Raw genomic sequence first — 21312 nt, 5'->3', positions numbered from 1 at the left:
AAATTAATTTTAAAATCACTTAAGGCCAAAGCCTTGAAGGATTGATCACAGTTAGAATCAGAGATGCTAGGGATTCTGGGAAGATGGTAGTGTCGGGAGGAATGTGCTTCCACCCCCGGCAGTGGAACCTCCCTGAATCTATTGGAGGTTTGTAACTTCCGGTGGGCGGGGCAGCTGGACATTACACTGTGATTGATTTCAGCCAGTGTTGCCCTTACTGCTGTGGCAGACCCTCACACCCACGCTGGCTCCGGTTCTGATCAGCCTGCATATAGCTTGTAGGAACTAAGGTGGACAAAAGGACTCTGTCCTCCCTAACTGGGAACCTGAGCTCTGCGCCTCAATTGCTGCTTCTGGTCACAGAGGTGGAGCAAGGCAAGGCAGCCATTGTTGATGTACTCAGGGCCTCCATCGTTGTAAACCCTGCCCCATCTAGCAGAGGCAACAACCAGGGAATTTGAATAGCTAGCCCTTCTCCTCCCATCCCCTGCATGGCTCTCCTTTTTTCCTTTGGGAACCAAACAATGAACATTTGGAGATTCCAAAGGAGCAGCATAGTCAGCATGAAAGGTGAATATATCCAGGAAGCTTACTGAGCTCAAGTGGGCTAAATTCAGTTTCATACCAAACAACTGTAGCTGAACTGCAGGAAGCCTAAGCCAGATGGAACCCTGCCCACAGCAGGATGGAGGGACTCAGACAGGGGATCTCCAGTGAGGCTGCCAGCACTTATCTGAAGCTTATCTGAATTGTTCAGGGCAGAAGACAGGCTGACGTATGCTAGAAGAGTTCCCAACCAGGAATCCTGCCTGGCGAAAAGGTTCTTCAAAAGTGAAGGGGAGAGGCGGAGTGTGGTGGCACACACCTGTGTTTCTAGAACTTGGGTGTCTGAGACAGGAGGATTGATCATTTGTTTCATCAGTCAAGGCTACTGAGACCCCATAAAAAAGTGGGGATGAGAGTAAGACATTCCCAGGCTAACTAAAGCCAAGGGAGTCACTGCCATTAGCCCTGTGCTCCAGGTTGCTGGAAAGGAGCCTGCAGGTTGAAACACCTAGTCTAGCAAAGGCGGCTGTTGTTACTGTAAAATACACCCAGTCTAGCAAAGGCGGCTGTTGTTACTGTAAAATACACCCAGTCTAGCAAAGGCGGCTGTTGTTACTGTAAAATACACCCAGTCTAGCAAAGGCGGCTGTTGTAACTGTAAAATACACCCAGTCTAGCAAAGGCGGCTGTTGTTACTGTAAAATACACCCAGTCTAGCAAAGGCGGCTGTTGTAACTGTAAAATACACCCAGTCTAGCAAAGGCGGCTGTTGTAACTGTAAAATACACCCAGTCTAGCAAAGGCGGCTGTTGTTACTGTAAAATACACCCAGTCTAGCAAAGGCGGCTGTTGTTACTGTAAAATACACCCAGTCTAGCAAAGGCGGCTGTTGTAACTGTAAAATACACCCAGTCTAGCAAAGGCGGCTGTTGTAACTGTAAAATACACCCAGTCTAGCAAAGGCGGCTGTTGTTACTATAAAAGCTCCCGTTATCTCATAGTAGTGGGAAAGCCACTTTCTGTTTCTGGATACTTGGAGGCTGACATGTTTAAAAGTGCATCATGGAAGCTGTGGTTATTGTCTATTTGCAAGTCCACGCTCTGTCTCCTGAATACGAGACTAAATCATTAACATTGTTTATAGTTTTGGATATAAAATTATGAATTAGGACTGTCATTGCAACTCAGTGGATGAGTACTTGACTGCCTAGCATGTTCAAAGTCAAGGATTTGTGGTTTGAGCCCCATGATGTGTGATACGTGTGCACATTCGTGTGTGTGTGTGTTGTCACCGTTGTTACAGTAGTCAGAAGATGAGAGTTTTCGTGTATTGTCCATGTTAAGCTGTTATAAATGTCCAGCAGAATATGGCTCTTGGGTGTTAGGTGAAGAACAGAACACTGAGGCTAATAGGAATCAAATGCAGAGGAAACAGAGAGACAGGATTGAGTCCCTCTAATCAGTAGCTAAATGTAAGCTGAGTAAATTCTCTGATTAAAAGGCAGTAGTAGTGGCACACACCTTTAATCTCAGCCCTTGGGAGGCAGAGGCAGGTGGATCTCTGTGAGTTTGAGGCCAGCCTGGTCTACAGAGAGAGTTCCAGGACAGGCACCAAAGCTACAGAGAAACCCTGTCTCAAAAAACCCATATAGATAGATAGATAGATAGATAGATAGATAGATAGATAGATAGATAGATAGATAGATAGAATGATAGATAGAATGATAGATAGATAGATAGATAGATAGATAGAAAGAATGATAGATAGATAGATAGATAGATAGATAGATAGATAGATAGATAGATAGATAGATAGATAGTAAGAAGGCAGAAGTAGGTAGAATAGATTAAAATATAGCCCAAGAGGCTGGAGGGATGGCTCAGGTTGAGTGCTTGCTGCAAAGCCATGAGGACCTGAGTTGAGATCCCAGCATGCACCTGCAACCCCAGCACTGTTGGTGAGGAGAGATGGAGGCCAGGATCACGGGGGTCATGCTGGCTTCTGTCCAGGTTCAGGGAGAGATCCTGCCTCAGAGGACCAATGTAGCGGGTGATAGAAGAGGACACTGGACGCTGTTCCCTGACCTCTGCACACACACATGTTCATAGATATACACACCTCCCCTCTATGTGTACACACACCACATACACAAATGTGATAAAGACTGTACTTTGTCTGTAAAGGCCCTCTCTTCTAATCAAGGACAACAGACGGTTAAGAGAATGGATAAAACCAGCATCCCACACAAACAGCACCAGATGATCAACACTCACGTCCCTGGGATCTCTAAATAATCAGTGGCGAGGTTTGTGTCCTTGTTTTCGTCAGTGTGTTATCCACAGTGGTTAAAATGTTGAACCAGCTTACATATCCGTTGGCAGATGAATGGATAAGGAAAGTATGGTATGTGCTGCAATTGAACATCATTCAGTCTTTATGGTGAGGCCTCAAGAAGGTTGTTGTGTGACAAGACTTTGCCTGGGGAGATGGAGCACACGTGTTTACTCACCCCCAATAGGGAGCCCACGACAGACCAAAGTATGGGTACCGCCAAAGTCCAACTAGGGGTCACTCACAGGAGCAGAAATGGCTCAAAGATAGCTGCATCACCAAGTCCACCCAGTCTGGGTGACAGCTCACAGAAGCCAAGAAACTTGGAGGACACCGCCGAGCCTGTGGGCAGCTCAGCCGGTTGGAGAGGGTCTTTTCCAGGTGACTCCGGTCTAAATCTCTTCCAGGCAGCTCGACTGGTTTCTGCTTCTTCCAGGCAGCTGGTCTGGGCTCAGGCTCTTTACAGCTTTTCTCCTCTCCATCTCCTCTACAGCTTGACTTCCCTTCCACCGAGGAGGACTCTCAGCTTTTATTGCTAACTCTGGCAGGGAGAGGCCTAGTGAATCTGGTCAGTTTCAGGGACTTCCTGAAGCTATTTTGAGTTGTTGACCTTTCTGTTTAAAGAGACCCTGCAGGAAACTGTCAACAATGGCTCAGTGAATAAAGCCAGTGGCAACCTGCTGCCAAGCCTCACAGTTCTGAAGGAGGACACCTTGAGCTGTCGTCTGATCTCCACACGCACACTGGCACACTACACACAAACTGTAAAGAGCTGTCGTCTGATCTCCACGGGCATACTGGCACACATACACGCAAGCTTAAAAAGGAAAACATTAGACAGTTTAGACACATTGCAGCGTGAGTCATGAGAACATTGTACTAGATGACATAAACCAGTCCCAAGCTGATAAACCCTGTGTGATTCCACTCACCCGGGGTCTATGGAGAAGGTTACCAGGGCAGAGGGGGTGGAGCACAGAGTCGATTAGTGGGGCAGACTGGGTTTTACAAGGAGAGCTGCAGAGATGGGTAGCCATGTCTGCACAGGAGAGATGTACTTAATCCTGCTGAATTGTCCTCTGAAATATGCTGATAATGATTAGTTCTTTGTAACTGCAGTAAAGTCGGGGAAGAAAGAGCTTCATAAAGCATCTATTTCAAGAAAGCCCTGTGCCGTGCTTTTGCAGGATATCTGTCACTTTGTCGCTTCTGCTTACTATTTCTAGACGACTGGGTTAACCGCATGAACGCGTTAACTTCACTCTTAGTAGTGTCCATGGAGGGCGTCTGTGGAGACCCCACCACGGCATGTTGGTCCTTCTGCCTTAGTGTGGATGGAAGTTGTGTCAAATAGAGTGCTTGTCTGTTCTGTGTTTGGTGTTCTACCTACTGACATAAAATCTCTCTAAAAGAAATAGGAAGAGCAGTATACGAGATCACAGTGTCTAATGTGTAAGTCTTTCTTGCATAAAAATAAAGTAAGTTAATTGCTCTTAATTTCTTTTTCTTTGTTACTCTCAGGACCCAGAGTGATCCAGCAGTCTGCTGCTAATTTCTCACTAAATAATAGCAAAAAGGTAAGAGGTGCCTCAAGCATCAGATGGTTCACTATAAACTTTGGAGTCACTGAGACGTGGCCCTGCTGGGAGAGTCTGAGGATAGACCGTCCTTCTGCTCTGGAGCTCTTCGCGGCTCTTACTTCTCAGCCAGGTTCTTGTCACTGAAATTCCCGTTTCTGGGGTCCCTGGTGTCCTCAGAAGGATGCAGCGGAAGGACGTTGGTGTTCCCTCTGACGAAACTACAGCTGACTTACAAATGCCGTGCCCTGTGCTGACTGCTCACGTCAGAAAGCCTGTCACACTCGTCATTTTAACAATGATTACGTAGGCATCTGGCTCTTCCTTTAAAAAGCTTAATTTGTGTATCTATAAATGTGTGTTCATGTGTGTGAAGGTCAGAGGTTAACTAAAGGGTTTGGTCCTCAGGAATTTGCAGCCTGTTTGTTTGTTTGTTTGTTTTCTTTTGAGTTAAGAGTTCCTCACTGACTTTTGGGCTTGCCGGCTAGGCTGCTGGCCAGTGAGCCCAGGAATCCTCCTGCTGTGTGGCGCCAGCCTGGTGGTTGCCGGAGCAGAACTCGCGTTCTCATGCCTCCATGGAAGCGCTTTACGGACTGACCGTTTTGCTGTGTTTGTCCAAGTCACGACTTGTTCAGTGTTCGTTCCAGTAGCAGCTGCTCTCTTTCTTGGCTGGGATTCCCTGCATGAGCTCATCCTAAATGTAGTCTGTTCCCCCTCTTTAAATGTACCTTAATTTATCACCACCTTTATGAGAACAAGTCCTTTCCACTGGAGAAGTGAATGGTAGGGTCTTACACCGAGTCTCTGTAAACTGAGCGTGCTGCCAGGTTCTCGCAGCACCTGCAGATTCGGGGTCATTGTTCGCCCTCTCTTCTGCTCTCCTCTTACAACATTGTGTTTGTTACGGCAAGGTTCCACGTTGTAGCCCTGGGTAGCCCGGACCTCGATGTGTAGATCAGGCTGGCCTTGAACTCACAGAAATCTACCTGCCTCTGCCTCTCGAGTGCTGGGATTACAGGCGTATGTCACCATGCATGGCTCTCCTTATGATTTCTAAAAGGACAGAGAGAAAAGCTGTATATCTCTAGCTGCTGCTGCTGCTGCCTTGGAATGACCTCTGGGTGGCCAGGTTTCTTTGCATTCTTGTTGTCTTGAGGTCTGGGGTAGAGGGTTGGCTTTGGAGAGGCACCACCATGAGTTTCTTGACAGTCATGGATCTCCCAGTCTCTGCCTCTCATGGTCTCTCTCTCTCTGACAGTAAGCCATCCCGTGGAACCGAGGGCTTCTATGCAAGCATCTTGTTTGAGAAAGACAACATCTCCCCACCACCACCACACACACTCAATAGCTTCCACTCCCCTCCACTCCCCCTCTGACTTTTGGCAAGTGTGGTCTCAGGAGGTTTGGTGAAGACCCTGACAGCCTGGAACAAGACATTCACCTCCACAGTTGTGGTCTCCAAGTAACGCTGGTTTGGGGAGTGGAGATAGGCACCTTCGCCAGCTCCCTCCACACTCTGCCGTGAGACACCACTGTTGTGTTTCCAGGAGACACTGTGGAGTGACAGTTCTCACACGGTCCTCTCGTTTCCCTCTGCAGGTAGGCTAAGATGTCTCTAATGCCAGAGTAACAGACACTAGCCAGCAACATACCCAGTCTACGGCTATCACAGAGATGGGATGGAGACGCATGTTGCCGGGAATAGGAACACTGTTCCCTGGGGTCCCTTACTGCCGCGTGTCTCCTCAGTCTGCCCTTTTCATTTTCCCTCCAGTGGCTTCCTGTGGTGTCTAGCAGACGCTGGTGGTAGGAATTGCTGCCTAGAGTCTTGGAGAGGCAGGAAGGCAGTGCAGCCCACCCGCGCGTTCCTTTAGGACACTGATTCCTGGTGCTTGGCAAAGGGAAGCCCTCCCAGCTTTGTCAGGGCTTGTGCTCCAAGCTGTGTGCAAAGCATCTGTTCGTACATTAAGATGAAGTGTTCACCTTTAGTCCCAGCACTCGGGAGGCAGAGGCAAGCCGATCTCTGTGAGTTTGAGGCCAGCCTGGTCTACAGAGCGAGTTCCAGGACAGGCTCCAAAGCTACAGAGAAACCCTGTCTCAAAAAAAAAAAAAAAAAAAAAAAAGCGGAGGTGTTCAGGGCCCCTGAACAGGGCACATGATGACTTTGTTTTCTCTTCTGCTTCAGCTAAGGCAAATTCAAATACATTCAAACCCACTGTCTACGTATAACCAGCAACTATGGCTGACATGTGTGGTCGAGCTGGAGCCCTCAGAAGGTATGCACCTGATGTTTGGGGTGGCTTCTTGTGTTTAGTGCAAACTCTCATTCTGAAGAGGTGGAAAGACTTTACAGTATTTGGGCACATGCTGGCAGAGATGTGTAGGAAATGCCCATGGCTACATGAGGAAAGATTGGAAGCTCCTCTGCCTTGTCCCATTGGGAGTCAGGGTGCGGACAGGGTGGATTGAGAGAGAATTATGTCCTGATACCCCAAGGCATGATTTTGATCCCCAGGGATACTTGGTAATGTGTGGGGACAATTTGACATGGGAGAGGCCAGGGCTACCACTGACATCTTGTAGTGCACAGCCGCACCAGTCAGGAGTTGGAGGCAGCAGAGGGGTGGGGAAGGGCAGGGTGCTGAGAAGCCCAGCCCTGGGGTACCGTTATTTTCAAAGACTTTTTTCTGCGTCATCCATGACACAAAGGTTACTTCATCCTGCTGAGACGTGAAGGTGGTCTCTGATCAGCTGAGACACTCCAGGAAAGAATTTAAAATCAATCCCTTCACCATAGTAAAACAAGGGAGATAAAGCAAAAATAAGCTTTATATCAGAACTCGTGTGTTTAGAAGATGGTCTAGAAGAAGGACAGCCACAAATTAGTACACTTATTGGGGTGCGCCTGTTTGTTTAAATACTGGGGGCACACATCTGTGTGTTGGTGCAGAAGCCAAAAGAGAGCCTCCTGTGTCTTCCTGTACAACCCTCTGCCTGTTCTTTTGAGCCACGATCTCTCCCTGAACCTGAGGCTCATGTTTTCTGGGCTGCATTGGAAGCCAGAAAGCCCCAGCCATCCTCATCTCCTCTGTCCAGTCTCCACGGTGCTGGGTTACAGGCTCGCGTGGGACACTTATACGGGCTCGGATCTGAATTCCAGTCCTCAGCAGCAAGCGCTCTTAAACACTGAGCCATCTTTTCAAACTGTTCTTTCTCTCTCTTTAAAAATCTATTGCATTTATTTATGAGAGAGAGAGAGAGAGAGAGAGAGAGAGAGAGAGAGAGAAAGAGAGAGAGAGAGAGAGAGAGAGAAGGTCAGAGGACAACTTTAGGGAGTCAGTTCTTTCCTTCCACCATGTGGGTCCTTGATATGGAACTGAGGTAGTTGGCCTGGTTTAGCAGCAGTCAGGGGGCTGCTAATTTGTTTCCCAGCTGCCCAGACTCCTGAAATAATCACACAGAAACCATATTATTTGCAATACTGTTTGGCCAATAGCTTAAGCATATTACTAGCTAGCTCTTATATCTTTGGTTAACCCATTTCTATTCATCTGTGTATCGTCACATGGCTATGACTTACCAGCAAGGTTCCTGCTCGTCTTTCTCTGGTGGGAGCTACATGGCTTCCCTTTGACTCTGTCTTCTTTCTCTCAGCATTCAGTTTAGTTTTCCCCACCTAACTCTATTCTGCCCTATCAGTGGCCAAGGAAGATTCTTTATTCATTAACCAGTAAAAACAACACCTACACAGAAGGACCTCCCACACTACCACTGAACCATCTCAACAGTCCTGTTCTCTTTTTTTTATAGCAAAAATATAATTAACTAATTTTGACCAGAAATAGAGAACTATTTCTCTGTAAGTTATTTAATTTATGCCCAGTGTGATCTCATCGACTTCTTTCTCTTGTAGAAACGTCTATTCAAACCAGCTTTTCCATGACTGTGCAAGTCAATGGTGTGGCTCAAGACGGAACCACGATCTACATTCATAACAAGGTTCACAATCGAACGAGAACCCTCACATGCGCAGGGGTGAGTGTGTTTGACGTCCCACAGTGAGTCATCAGCTGCAAATGCTATCACAGACCTGATTATCCAGGAAATGGACACAGCTATGGGAAGGCTTTAAAAATATTAGATTAGCATGCAAATAATGGGTTTCCTCCTGTCGTCTGCATACACACATGCCGTTATACTTGGTTCTCATCCATTCCCTTTCCCATAGGCCCCAGCCCCTACCCACCCATTCCCATTAGACCCTCTTTCTGCTTTCTTACTGTGTGTCCTGTCTCCTCAGTTTCTCACCTCCTTCACCTCCTTCACGACCCCCTTTCTAGTTTTATGGCCTACGCACAACACATACAGATCCACACGTGTGTAAACTCACTTACATAAATTTAAGTCTAGGTTTTGCATATAAAGCATACAGTGTTTGTCTCTTTTAATCTGGCTTATTTTGCATAGCATACTGCCTTCCAGTACATTCATTTTCCCATGACCCTCATGATTCCATATTTCCTTCTGGTTACATAAAATTCCATTTAGTCCATGTGCAGCCTATTCCTTCTCTAGTCTGTCCATGAATGTCTGGGTTGACTGCATTTCCCAGCTCCTGTCAGCGATGTAACAATAAACATAGTATGCCGTGACTCTGTGGTGTGTTGACTTAGGTCCTGCCAGCATATCCCACAAGTGCCGTAGCTGGCTCATAGGGCAGCTCTAGTTTCGGTGTTTTGAGAGCCTCCACACCATGTCAGTAGTGGCTGTAGTTTACTCTCCCACCAGCAGGGACTCCGGCTCCTCTCTCCTCACATTCTTCACCAGAATCTGTTGGAATCTGTTTTCTTGATAACCCACTGTGACTAGGGTAAGATGGTCTCTCAAAGCACCTTTAATTTGCATTTCCCTAATGACTAAGGATGTTGGGTACTTTTTGAAGCATTGATGATTTATGTTTCTTCCTTTGAGAGCTGTGTGTTCAGTTTTTTAGCTCATTTATTGATCGGATGACTTGGGTTTTGGTGTTTAGTCTTTGTGGTTCTTTATGTGGTCTAAGTATTAGTCCCCTGTCTGAGAGCTGGTGAAGACCTCTACCTTCACCCACCTCGCCATTCTGTGGTCTGTCTCTTGACTCTAATGATCGCTTCATTTGCCGCACAGAAACATTTAATGTCATATAATCACACACATACACACACGCACACACGCCTACAGACGTGCATGCACATTCAGTCTGCCATGAACCCTGAGTCCATGTGACACCTAATGGTTGCAGTCAGTAGGCGATGTGGAAGGCCAGGTCTCAGATGGACCTCTGCCACTGTTCAGGGCCAGTCTAGATCAGGTGGTTTATCCTGGCTGTTGAATGCTCTGGTCCATCTGTGCCCAGGCCTTTTTGTGATCAGCGACCACTTTTTTGGGATCTGCTGTGGGACATGGTATATGGCTGTGGACCCAGCATAAGAACTCTCTCTCCTTTATTCATCAATACTGTATTCTGTTCAGAAGCCAATAACTCAGACCCCACCTCTGCCACTGGCAGGAGCCACATCAGGACTCAGCAGGTCCCTGGCAGCAGGCGCCCTTGGATGGGGTCAGAACAGGCAGGGTGTTGATCAGAGGCCTAACTAGACAGGGATATTGGAGTGGGTTGCAAGGTTTCACGCTGAGTACCTTCTGTACACCACTCATTAAATCCTCACAGGAGGTCCACGGGGTGGAAACTACTCTCCAATTCCACTTTATGAAAGAAGAAACAGAGGCTTCAAGAGGTCACAGCCATTGTTGCAGGTTGACACAGATACTGAGTGGGAGGGACAGGATCTAAGCTGGCGCTCTTTTATCCACAAGCCTGCGTGGCTTTAACCACACGCATCCTGCCGAGTTCCCAACAGTAAGAACACTGCTGATTTCTCCCTGCAAGAAGAGACTCGAGCAGGGAAGGACTCCTGTGCAGTGACTAGTCCCCCTTCTCGTGGTTCCTTTCTGCTGATTCAAAGGGTCCAGACCCCCGCCTGAGGGTGCTGAGCTGTAGAAGAGTGAGTTGTACTGGGGGTGGGGAGCAGCCCTCACCTCAGCAATCACAGCCATACCCACCACAGACAGGTGGCAGCTGGGGACCTAGCTGGCCCCTTACCCTGTGTCTCTTTTCCTTCCTAAGCAAGCATCCTAAGCCAATTTCTGGAACATGTTCTTGTCTGTGGGGGATTAAGCCCTTCTGGCCTGTTTTGGGAAAGTCGCCAGGATCAAGGTCCCCCATGTCCTTACCATCCAGTGTGCAGGAAGCACAGGGTCAGTCCAGATGAATAATGAGAACGTGTGAAAGTCCCGGGAGAGGCCCAGCCCCAGGCAGGAGTCAGTGAGTCTCCCTCGGCCACCAGATTGGGACACACAGCTGCTCACTGTGACAGGTCGCCCTGGCCTGCACATCCGCGCATTACCCAGCACATGGGACTTTCAGTTCTTGGCTTCAAGGAGAGCGAGCAATCTGGGGGCTAGCTTATATCACTGCTCCCGGGATGTGCCCCCCCCAGCTATCTTCAGAGTGGTCCTTTAGAGTGCTTCTGTGGGTCACCCTGCACACTGGTCACTGTCTGAAAACATCTCCCCCCTACTCCTTAGGCACTCTGCTCTCCCCTTACTGCTGTAAGGAAATTGTACTAATTCAAGAAAACAAGGAATTTTTATGTTGCATGGATACTTGCCATCCTCTTACGCTTTTGAAATCTTTTTATTTTGTGTGGCTATGTGAAGTGTATGTATGTGCATGTCTATTTTGTGTGGCTGTGTGAAATGTATGTATGTGCATGTCTATTTTGTGTGGCTGTGTGAAGTGTATGTATGCGTGTCTATTTTGTGTGGCCGTGTGAAGTGTATGTATGTGCATGTCTGTTTTGTGTGGCTGTGTGAAGTGTATGTATGCGTGTCTATTTTGTGTGGCTGTGTGGAGTGTATGTATGTGTATGTCTGTTTTGTGTGGCTGTGTGGAGTGTATGTATGTGTATGTCTGTTTTGTGTGGCTGTGTGGAGTGTGTGTATGTGCATGTTTGCACGTTTGTGCACATGGGTAGAGAGGTCAGAGACTGGTGTTGGGTGTTTTCCTCAATAATTCTGCACCTTATATATTAAGTGAGGTCCTCTTGTTTGAGCCCAGAGCTCACCGCAGGCAGCCTTGCTCTGGGGTCCTGTCTCCTCCAGAGTGCTGGGATTGAAGGAGGTGGAGACCTGAACTCTGGGTGAGCACTTTCTCCACGGAGCCACCTCCCGAGTTCTCATTGCTAATTTAATGTAAAACAAACAAACAGAAAGCACTAGCACCCCGAGGTGGTGAGAAAACCCTGGTCTTTTGCAGGGTGCTTCCTAATCAGACGGAGCATAGCTCTACCCTGGGATCCACAAATCACCTGGTAGCAGCTTTGTTATGGCATCTGTGGCAGTACATTTGAACTGAGCTCTGTCTCCTAATAAAAATGCCTCTGCTTGGAGAGATGCTGGTGTGAAGATCGTGTGCTGCTCTTCCAGAGACCCAAGTTCATTTCCCAGCAGCCACATCAAGTAGCCTGCAACCTCCCATAGCCCAGGTTCCAGGGGATCTGATGCCCTCTTGTGGTGTTTTTGCACCACCACTGCCCAGCAGATTTTTTTACCTGTAAAAAATGTCTCTGACAGCTGGGTGGTAGTGGCACATGCCTTTAATCCCAGCACTCAGGAGGCAGAGAGGCAGGCGGATCTCTGAGTTTAAGACCAGCCTGATCTACAGAGTGAGTCCAGGACGGCCAGGGCTACACACAGATAAACCTTGTCTCGGAAAAAGAAGAAGAAGGAAGGTCGTTCAGTCCTCACAGAAGGTGAACTGGTGTTCTACTGACATTGAATGTGACTGTCCCTGGTTCCAGTGCGTCCTTAGCGACACCCGTGACGACAGTCACAGCAGGAAGGGTGAGAACCACACAGGTGGAGAGAGCAGACAACCAGCACTGAGGGGGAGGAGGTGGTTGCTCCGGTGGGAGTCATCACAATTGACTCTTGCTTTGACTTGTGAACAGGGGTAAGTCAAAGGGCTTCTGTCCGCTCCGAGAGGCCATCCGTCTGGCTGGCTGTGGAGGGACTTGCCGTTGGGAGCCACAGTGAAAGTAACAGGGAAGGGTCCACTGCCCTTGCAGAGGGGGTGTGACCACCCAGATGCTGCAGGCCTTTGTGGCTGGGTCGGAGCAGAGCCATAGTGGAGAGTGCCTGCAGGCCTCTGTGGGCAGGAGGGTTGGCCATGCAGCAGGCCTGAGTCCTAATCCTGAAGGAGTAGAGTCTGGGGCTCAGTAGCCCGTGAAGCATCCACATCTACCAATCAACTCGCCACTGCTCGCAGCCTTTGCTTTTGGTGTGTGTGTGGTGGGGGGAGACAGACATCTGTAGCACAAATAATAAAACCCCAGAGACAGATATTGGGGTTCAAGCTGAAGGTCAGAAAAGCAAAGCAGCCAGCCACTGACTCTTACCTCTACCCCAGACCAAAACAGGCGATCCTGCCTCCTGGAATCCTCAGACGGAGACTGAGACCCTGAGCTCCTTTCTCCTCCCATTTTATAATCCTCTCTAGTGCTGGGATTAAAGGTGTGCACCACCACCACCAGCCTGTATGGCCGACTAGTATGGCTAACTTTGCACGCTGATCTTAAGGCAAGCTTTATTAAAACACAAGTAAAATATCACTACAGAGATCCATGTAGGGAACGGCAGGCTGGAATCGAGGAGAGAAAAATACGTTTCTCATAGACTGCACATGGTCACAGCATTGCAGAATTGTCCCAGGCCATAGCTAAGCATGCAGGTCCCCCATGCAGTAGCGCGTTTACAGATGAGCCAGGCTTGTGTTCTGCGGGTAATATGTTGTCTCTCGGTCACCCGCAGTAGGATGACTCTGATCACAGTAAGTCACGAAATGCCCGTTGGGTGCCTGCTTTCTAGGAACTGTCCTTGGCTGGCATCTGCCTTTTGCCGAGCTTTTGGCGAGTTCTCCTGAGATGTTGTGTTCTGCTCATCTGTTGTTGGAATGAGTCACTTGGGTTTGTGGGTGGGAGGGTCCTTTCCACTTGCTTTGATGACGTGAACCTCCTTTCTTTCAGAAATGTGCGGAAATCATTGTGGCCCACCTTGGCTACCTGAATTACACGCAGTACACAGTGACCGTGGGATTTGAGCACCTGAACCAGCCCATCAGGGAGATGAACTTCACAGTGAGTACACAGCCAGCCACACGCTCCTGCTGCTGCCTTGTTAGGTGCTCGGGAACATCAGTGCCTCGTGTGGCTTATTTTGGAAAACCAGTTTTCTAAGTGTGTGGAACCAAGAATAGCTTAAACAAATGACACAGAATGGAGAAGCCAGGGCCATGCAGTGCAGACCAAGCAAGCCAGGGCCTACTCTGCAGTACAGCCCACAGGACTGTTATGATTGCACATCCATATTTATATACTTTCCTCAAGTATTTTAGGAAATACTTCTCACACATGCATGCTACACAAGTCTGTTTTCTTTTTATGTAAAGACTGGCATTTTCTAGTGAAGCCTGTCAAGGCTGACTTTTGATAGGAAATTTAAAATTCAAATGATTATAGAATAATTTATCTGCCAGATTCACTATTTAAAACCATTTCAAAAAGTTCTTAGTATTTAAGATTATTATTATTATTTTTTTTTTTTTTTTTGGTGGTGGGTGGTGGGATTGAGACAGGGTTTCTCTGTATAGCCCTGGCAGTCAAGGAACTTACTCTGTAGACCACGCTGGCCTCGAACTCAGAGATCCCCCTGTCTTTGCCTCCCAAGTGCTACACCACCATCTTCTGGCTTTTTTATCTGTTCTTTAATAGAGAAATAAAAGTTTTTAAAATTTTGTAACTTTGTGAGAAAACGGAAGGAAAAAGCATTTTGAACTCCTCAGGGGTGGTTACTAATGTTGGGTGTGCCTCCCTGTGCCCTCACCATGGGAGTCAGTCAGGAGTTCTCCCTTTGGGTGCAGATCTGACTTTTGGTGTCTTGGGAGCATGCTCACACAACCCACCCCACCTGAGTCTCATCCTGCTCTGTCCCGCCCACCTCCACCCCCCCCAACACACATCTGTTTCCTGTTTCAGTGGAAGACGTACAACCCTGCGTTTTCCCAGCTGGAGATTTGGTTCCGCTTCGTGTTTGTGGTGCTCACCTTCATCGTCACTGTGAGTCCCGTGTGCCTGGGGCTCTGGCCCCCATCACTGGGGATGAGGCTAGTCTGTGAAGTTCCTATGGGCAGAGAGCAAGCTCCAGGGGACTTTACCCAGACTCTGAGCGAGGTCCTCTAGTGGTCCATCTGGGTATTACTAGCCAGTCTGTGTCCACTGAGGCACTGTGCTGCAAAAAGACTGGATGGTGAATCCTTCCCTGGGTGTTTCCATGTAGTGTAAGAGATGTCGGTCACTGGCATCTAGTAAATACCATCGTAATACTGGAAACATCACTTAACCCTTACGGAAAGGAGTTGGTCTTGTTGGAGGGCCACTCAGCAGCTTCCTTTTTGATTTCTGTGTTTGGAAAATTATTCTGAATATTTGAGTTTTGGGGTGGTTAAAGGAAGAGCTGGCAGAGAAACGGTTCTGCAAATGCAAGCTGCTGGTTCATTTGCGACCTGAAATGTGCCCACAAGCACACACGCTTTGGGGGAAATGTTCAGGCACAGAAAGGGTGTCCGTGAGAACAGGGGTGTAGACATCCGAGACGGAGTGCACCGTGTTGAGTGGCTGGTTGACACCTAACAGCCGTGTTCTGTTGTCAGCTGCTGTGCACCGTCATGCTGACAGGGACTGTGGTCACATCTGTCTCTGCGGACACAGACAGCACCCCTGGCATATTATAGGCCACAGTGGAGAGCTGCACACGGGCATCTACTGAAGGGTGGGTGCATAGAGACAGGGCTCAGACCCTTGAGTCAGGCTAGGGTGGCTGTGCCCTGTCTGGGCCATGGAGAGAGAAATGGACCGCTGACCTCATAGTTGGTCTGAGGGCTGTCTGGTATCTGGATTCTCTTGGGACCCAGAGATTGGTAATCACAGACCTAAGTTTGCTCTTAAATGGAGAAGAGTCCTGAACATTAGCAGATGACCTGTACTGGAAAAAACAGCCCCAGGCCAGGAAATTCAAGCAGCTCAGAAATTATTAGTTTATATTAGATGACAGGGAAAAATAACCCCTATGAAATGCACACAGCATTTGAGCTGTCTAAAGACATTTCTCGCAAGGGCTCTACACGCAGTGGAGGTGTTGGAAGACATGCTCAGCCTCTGACTGCGGCATGGCTTTGCCTCTGGCTTTCCCCTGGGGATCCTGATGTCATCGGTAGTACGTGGTGCCCTCTGTCAACTGTCCTGCTGGGTAGGTGGCCTGGTGGCATCTGCAGATGGGCTTGTGCCCTGGGAAGCCCTGCGAGCCTCTGCGTGGGAACAGGTCTGACCGAAGCAGCCCAAGCAGAAATGCGAGGGGTGGGCATGCTCTCTGTTTGCAGAGAGTTCACGGCCTTGTGGAAACAGCATGTGACATATCACAGTTTTTTTGTCTCAGCTGTCACGACAGCTGGTGGGACCTCAGTAGTCACTCTAACCAATGACTCAGTGGATCCTGCCTGGTGCCGCCCTGCCGCGGTGAGACCCGCCCTGCTGGGGAGCAGCGTCCAGCATACAGCCACCCGCCATTTGCTTTGCAGTGCCTGTTTGCGCATTCCCTGCGCAAGTTCTCCATGAGAGACTGGGGCATCGAGCAGAAGTGGATGTCGGTCCTCCTGCCGCTGCTGCTCCTCTACAACGGTGGGTGCCACTTCCATCTCGGAGCTCCCCCTCCAGATTCAGAGCTGCAGCCATCTCCAAAGCTGACCCCCTGCTCCCCAGGCACCATGTTACACAGCCATAGCAGATGCTTGGATCCCGAGCAGACACAAACTGCCTGGGTAGTGGAGCTTGGACGACCTGCAGACTCAACAGTCTTGGGACTTGGCTGAGGTGCCTGTGCATGCGTGTGGCTCTCCTCCTCTGTCCCCATTCCAGAAAGCGTTTGCTTCCTGAGCTGCGGCGCTGGAGCAGATGCTCTCTCTCTGTTAGGATCGTTGTTTCAGTCTGCCCGGTGGCTTTCAGGCACTCAGAAAACAAAATCACCTTTGAGCTCAGGGTTCATTATTGTGCTTTCCCTGATGAGAGGCTGCGGCTCTGTGTGGGCTGCCAGCCAGCTCTGTTCTTGCCCATGTTCTGTCTTCTGCCTTCCAGACCCGTTCTTCCCGCTCTCCTTCCTGGTGAACAGCTGGTTCCCGGGGATGCTGGATGACTTCTTCCAGTCTCTGTTCCTGTGTGCTCTGCTGCTCTTCTGGCTGTGTGTGTACCATGGGATACGGGTCCAGGTAAGCAGACAGGCCATCTCCTCGTTCAATGCTGGTCATCCTTCAGAATGAGTGGTGCCGTGAGACCCTCCCTGGTCTGCACTGCTGTGTAGATGTGTTTGGGGTCTACTGTGCTCTGTTAGGGACTAGTCACTGTTTGCTCTATTTCTTATTTTTTCCTACTATTTATTTATTTATTAGGGAGAAAGAAAATGCTTAACTTTCTATTTGCCTAAATTCTTCATCGTTGGACTGCTGTGGCTGGCTTCCGTTACGCTGGGAATATGGCAGACGTGAGTAATGAATACTACTGGGTGTGAAACGGTCACCCCTGGAAAGTGTTGACAGCAGTGGGCAGGCTGGACCTGCCTGCCCTGTGATCTCATCCAGATGACAGCCTCTGCCCCGGCTCACGTGTAGTCAGACAACTGGATCCAACTGGGCTTGTGTGGCCCGCGTTGAAAGATCTCCTAGTGTAAGGTGGGAAGGGAGAAAGCCTGTGTCATCCTAGGCTTCTTTAGTAAGAAAGGATGTTGTTTGCTGGGACAGCACCCAGGACTGCCCAGCAGAAACATTGGGGTCCCCTCTTGCATCTTCAGGTTTTCTGACCCTTGCTCAGCTTCAAGCCTGGTCCTGATTGGACACACACGTGACCCTGGTTAGACTGTATCCTTTGGTGAAACAGCTTTGCTGCCGGAGCTGTGCATCACTGCCCAACTCCCCAGAGACACTGCTCGGTCCCTGACCCAGTGTGGTCTGATGGCATTCATGCCTCGTGCATGAACAATGGCACCGACAAGACTTCCAGGCCACTTCCTCCTCTGCCAGCCTAGCTCCCAGAGCTAATTCTGAAGTTTAGGCTCATGCAAGTTTATAGCACACTTATTTTTGGTTTTGGTTTTTTGGAGACAGAGTTTCTCTGTAGCTTTGGAGCCTGTCCTGGAACTAGGTCTTATAGACCAGGCTGGCCTCGAACTTGGAGATCTGCCTGCCTCTGCCTCCTGAGTGCTGGGATTAAAGGTGTTCGCCACCACTGCCTGGTTATAGTACACTTCTTTTTCCCTCTTTCTTTCTTTCTTTCTTTCTTTCTTTCTTTCTTTCTTTCTTTCTTCCTTCCTTCCTTCCTTCCTTCCTTCCTTCCTTCCTTCCTCCCTTCCTCCCTTCCTCCCTCCCTCCCTCCCTCCCTCCCTCCCTCCCTCCCTCCCTCCCTCCCTCTCTCTCTTTCTTTCTTTTCTCCTTCCTTCCCTTCCCTTCCTTCCTTCCTTCTTTTTTTCTTTCTCTTTTCTTTTTGCTTGCTCTGCCTTCATCTATCCCACGTGCCCACGCATGCCATTGAAATAGCTCCTAGAGCTGGAGAGACGGCTCGGCAGTTAGTGTACTGCTCTTCCAGAGGAACTGGGTTTACTTGCCAGTGCCCACATCAGGTGGCTTACAGTCACCTCTCACCCCAGCTCCAGGGTCCTTCACCTCTGGCCTCCCCAAGAACCTATGCTCACGTGCACACATCATTCCCAGGAACTTACACATACGCATAATTTAAAAGGTAAATCTTGTATAAGAGATACTTTTGAACTATATAAGGGGTATTTGTAAGAAACAAATCCTGAACCTTCACCATAATCTTGAGCAGGACAGTTAGCAGGTAAGCGCCACATGCCCGGCTTAGTGCTAGGAACTTTTTCAGTGTAAACTAGAGGGCTGCTGTTTGCAGATCCTCCAGTGTTGGGAACAAGTGCTGTGTGTTTACAAGCAAAAACTCAGATGAAAGAAAAACCTGAGTGAGTCAGAAGAGTATGAAATGCAGGGTAAACTTTCTTATTAATCTGATTTTCAACATCATCCTTTTAGATTCAATGAATTACATGATCCCATGTACCAGTATCGTGTTGACACAGGAAACTTTCAGGTAAGTGCTGTTCATGCAGCCTCACTTTTGCTTCTCGTGATGCAGCACTGCTCTGTAATCACACTGTTAGTGCAAGCTCGTGATGCAGCGCTGCTCTGTAATCACACTGTTAGTGCAAGCTCGTGATGAAGCGCTTCTCTGTAATCACACTGTTAGTGCAAGCTCGTGATGAAGCGCTTCTCTGTAATCACACTGTTAGTGCAAGCTCATGATGCAGCGCTGGTCTGTAATCACACTGTTAGTGCAAGTTCATGATGCAGCGCTGCTCTGTAATCACACTGTTAGTGCAAGCTCATGATGCAGCGCTGGTCTGTAATCACACTGTTAGTGCAAGCTCGTGATGCAGTGGCTGCTCTGTAATCACACTGTTATGCAAGCTTCCAGTGGCTGTATAAAGGAAGCTGAGGAGTGGACGATCTGGGGAAAGTGGTTGAGTCACATGAAAAGTAAACCTTTAGACTGAAGAGATGGCTCATTTGGTAGGTACTTACCACGCAGGCATGAGGACCTCAGCCAGAGAGGGTGCTGGACTGGAGAAGCCCAGTCTAGGATCTGGGGAGACCAGAGGATTCTGGGATGAGGGGCCTGGGGCAGGATACCTGGGAGGAGCTTAGCTCAGAAAGGGAATCCATATGTGTGTGGAGGGAAGGAGCTTGGAGCCAGCTAAAGGCAGAGCAAGAACTTGAAGGGGGCTTCTGGGTGGGCATGGGTCCAGGAAGGAGCGGCTGGGGCTGTTGGGAGTGAGCGACACTTCAGATGTGGAGGCCCTGGTGGGATGGACCTACTGTGCTGTTGCCACTGTGCTTGTCTGGCCTGGTCGTCATTTCTGTGGCAAGCTGAGGCAGGACGAAGGGCTGCAGAGTCAGGAGCTACACTGCAAGGGTATGCAGCCCAGGCCATTACAGGCTCAACCGGTGGATGAGCCCACTCTGTTTCTTCATCTCTAAAATGGGTCAGTAGTGCAATCTCCCCCATCATACAAGGAACACCGAGCTCTTGGCCAAGTGTCACAGACAAGGCTCCATCCTGAACTGTTGGTGAGCCCTTCCCAGCCAGGCTCTCTGGAATGGAGCTGGGAGGGTCCAAGAACAGGGGGCAGCCCACATCAGGGGTCAGAGACTGCTAGGGTGCTGGGGACAGCAGTCCTGCCCCTCCCTTCTATGAGGGCAGGAACCCAGACTGAAGGTCCTTCCACAGCAGAAGCAGAATGCTGGCCCCTGACCTGCAGCCCCACCATCGAGGCTGTGACCATAAGAGAGGGACTCTTCTTCATGGAGGACAGGAGAGGGTGCAAGCTCCCACCTAGAGGAGCCCCACAGTCAAGAAGGCTCCATGAGGAGAGCACACGTCACCTTCTCACGGGAGCCGCTAACCTCCTGCCCTCAGATAAGGGTGTTCCCGTCCTCAACCATAGACGGGAATGAATGCTTCCAGACCTGAGCTCTCTTAGAATCTTCCTTTCAGCCCCTCCTTTCTCAGGAACACAAGGCCTAGAACAGTCAAGACTTACATGAGGACCAGCCAGGCCCAGCCCTGTCAGCATGACCTTTGCCTTCAGTAGCACAGGCAGCAGGCCCCACCCAGGCAAAGGCTTCAGTGGCCACCACCAGTTGCCTCAGGCTCTAGACAAAGCACTGGTGTGTGGATTAGAGTGACCTTGGCATGAGATGCCTGTGCTTGGGGAGCCCTTCCTGTGGCAGTGGAGGGGTCCCCTGAGGCCCCGGGTCCCCTCTAACCACACTGGGCTTCGAAACTCCGACACCTGGTCTCACCCTCAGTTATCTCCCTTATTCCAGGGCATGAAGGTTTTCTTCATGGTGGTAGCCGCCCTGTACATTTTGTACCTCCTGTTCTTGGTAGTGCGGGCATGCTCTGAGCTTCGTCACATGCCTTACGTGGGTGAGTGCCTCTCTGGAATGCATGGGCAGCAGCCTTTGGTCCTAGAAAGCCATGAGATGCCTCAGGAATGATTAGCAATTTGGAAAGAAGCCTCTAAAGTAGTAGCCAGTGGTCCCTGCCACAGGGTTGTGAGAACTGCCAGAGACCTATAAGGACCATTAATAATACTGTCTTTGACCAGGGCAAGGGACAAGATTTAGGGTCCTTTGTCTGAAACCACTGTATTAGACTCCACTGTGTGTGGTCTTCCCCAGCCACAGTAGAACACGCATAGAGCATGCAAGGAAGAGGGCCTGCCCAGGGGTGGCTTTGTTTATTGTCTTTGTGTCTTTCAGACTCTGAGGCAAGGTGGACTTTGTTAATGGGAATGTCTCCTTCTTTTTCAGACCTCAGGTTAAAGTTCTTGACCGCATTGACCTTTGTAGTGCTTGTTATTAGGTAAGGCTTTATTGTGTGTAGGTGTGAGCGTGCACACATGTGTGCATCAGGGTGTGCTTGGGTGTGTATGCATGTGTGTGTCTGAGTGTGTACACATGTGTGTTTGGAGCCAGAGAGTCAACACAAGTGTCTTCCTCTCGTTTTATATGAACTAATTCACTAATGCACTGTATGTGTTGGGGTGGTACACGTGTGTGGAATGTATCAGAGGAAAAGATGCTGG

General features: G+C 49.2%; 1 protein-coding gene across 3 annotated transcripts in view; it reads left to right on the top strand.

Moving 5' to 3' along the window:
- Positions 1 to 21312, top strand: part of Tmem181 (transmembrane protein 181) — a 60401-nt gene that overhangs the window by 33668 nt on the left and 5421 nt on the right. For all 3 annotated transcript variants that reach the window (XM_057761318.1, XM_057761317.1, XM_057761319.1), the window contains 11 exons: positions 4400 to 4455; positions 6641 to 6731; positions 8369 to 8490; positions 13578 to 13688; positions 14586 to 14666; positions 16184 to 16283; positions 16737 to 16867; positions 17048 to 17139; positions 18695 to 18752; positions 20549 to 20651; positions 21038 to 21089. In XM_057761318.1, the coding sequence (XP_057617301.1) occupies positions 4400 to 4455; positions 6641 to 6731; positions 8369 to 8490; positions 13578 to 13688; positions 14586 to 14666; positions 16184 to 16283; positions 16737 to 16867; positions 17048 to 17139; positions 18695 to 18752; positions 20549 to 20651; positions 21038 to 21089 (997 nt within the window). The remainder of the gene's footprint in view (positions 1 to 4399; positions 4456 to 6640; positions 6732 to 8368; positions 8491 to 13577; positions 13689 to 14585; positions 14667 to 16183; positions 16284 to 16736; positions 16868 to 17047; positions 17140 to 18694; positions 18753 to 20548; positions 20652 to 21037; positions 21090 to 21312) is intronic.

Source organism: Chionomys nivalis, chromosome 2 (genome assembly GCF_950005125.1).
Source record: "Chionomys nivalis chromosome 2, mChiNiv1.1, whole genome shotgun sequence".
Classification (NCBI taxonomy): Eukaryota; Metazoa; Chordata; class Mammalia; order Rodentia; family Cricetidae; genus Chionomys; species Chionomys nivalis.
The sequence above is the reverse complement of the archived record's forward strand: the minus strand, read 5'-3'. Positions and strand labels throughout refer to the sequence as shown.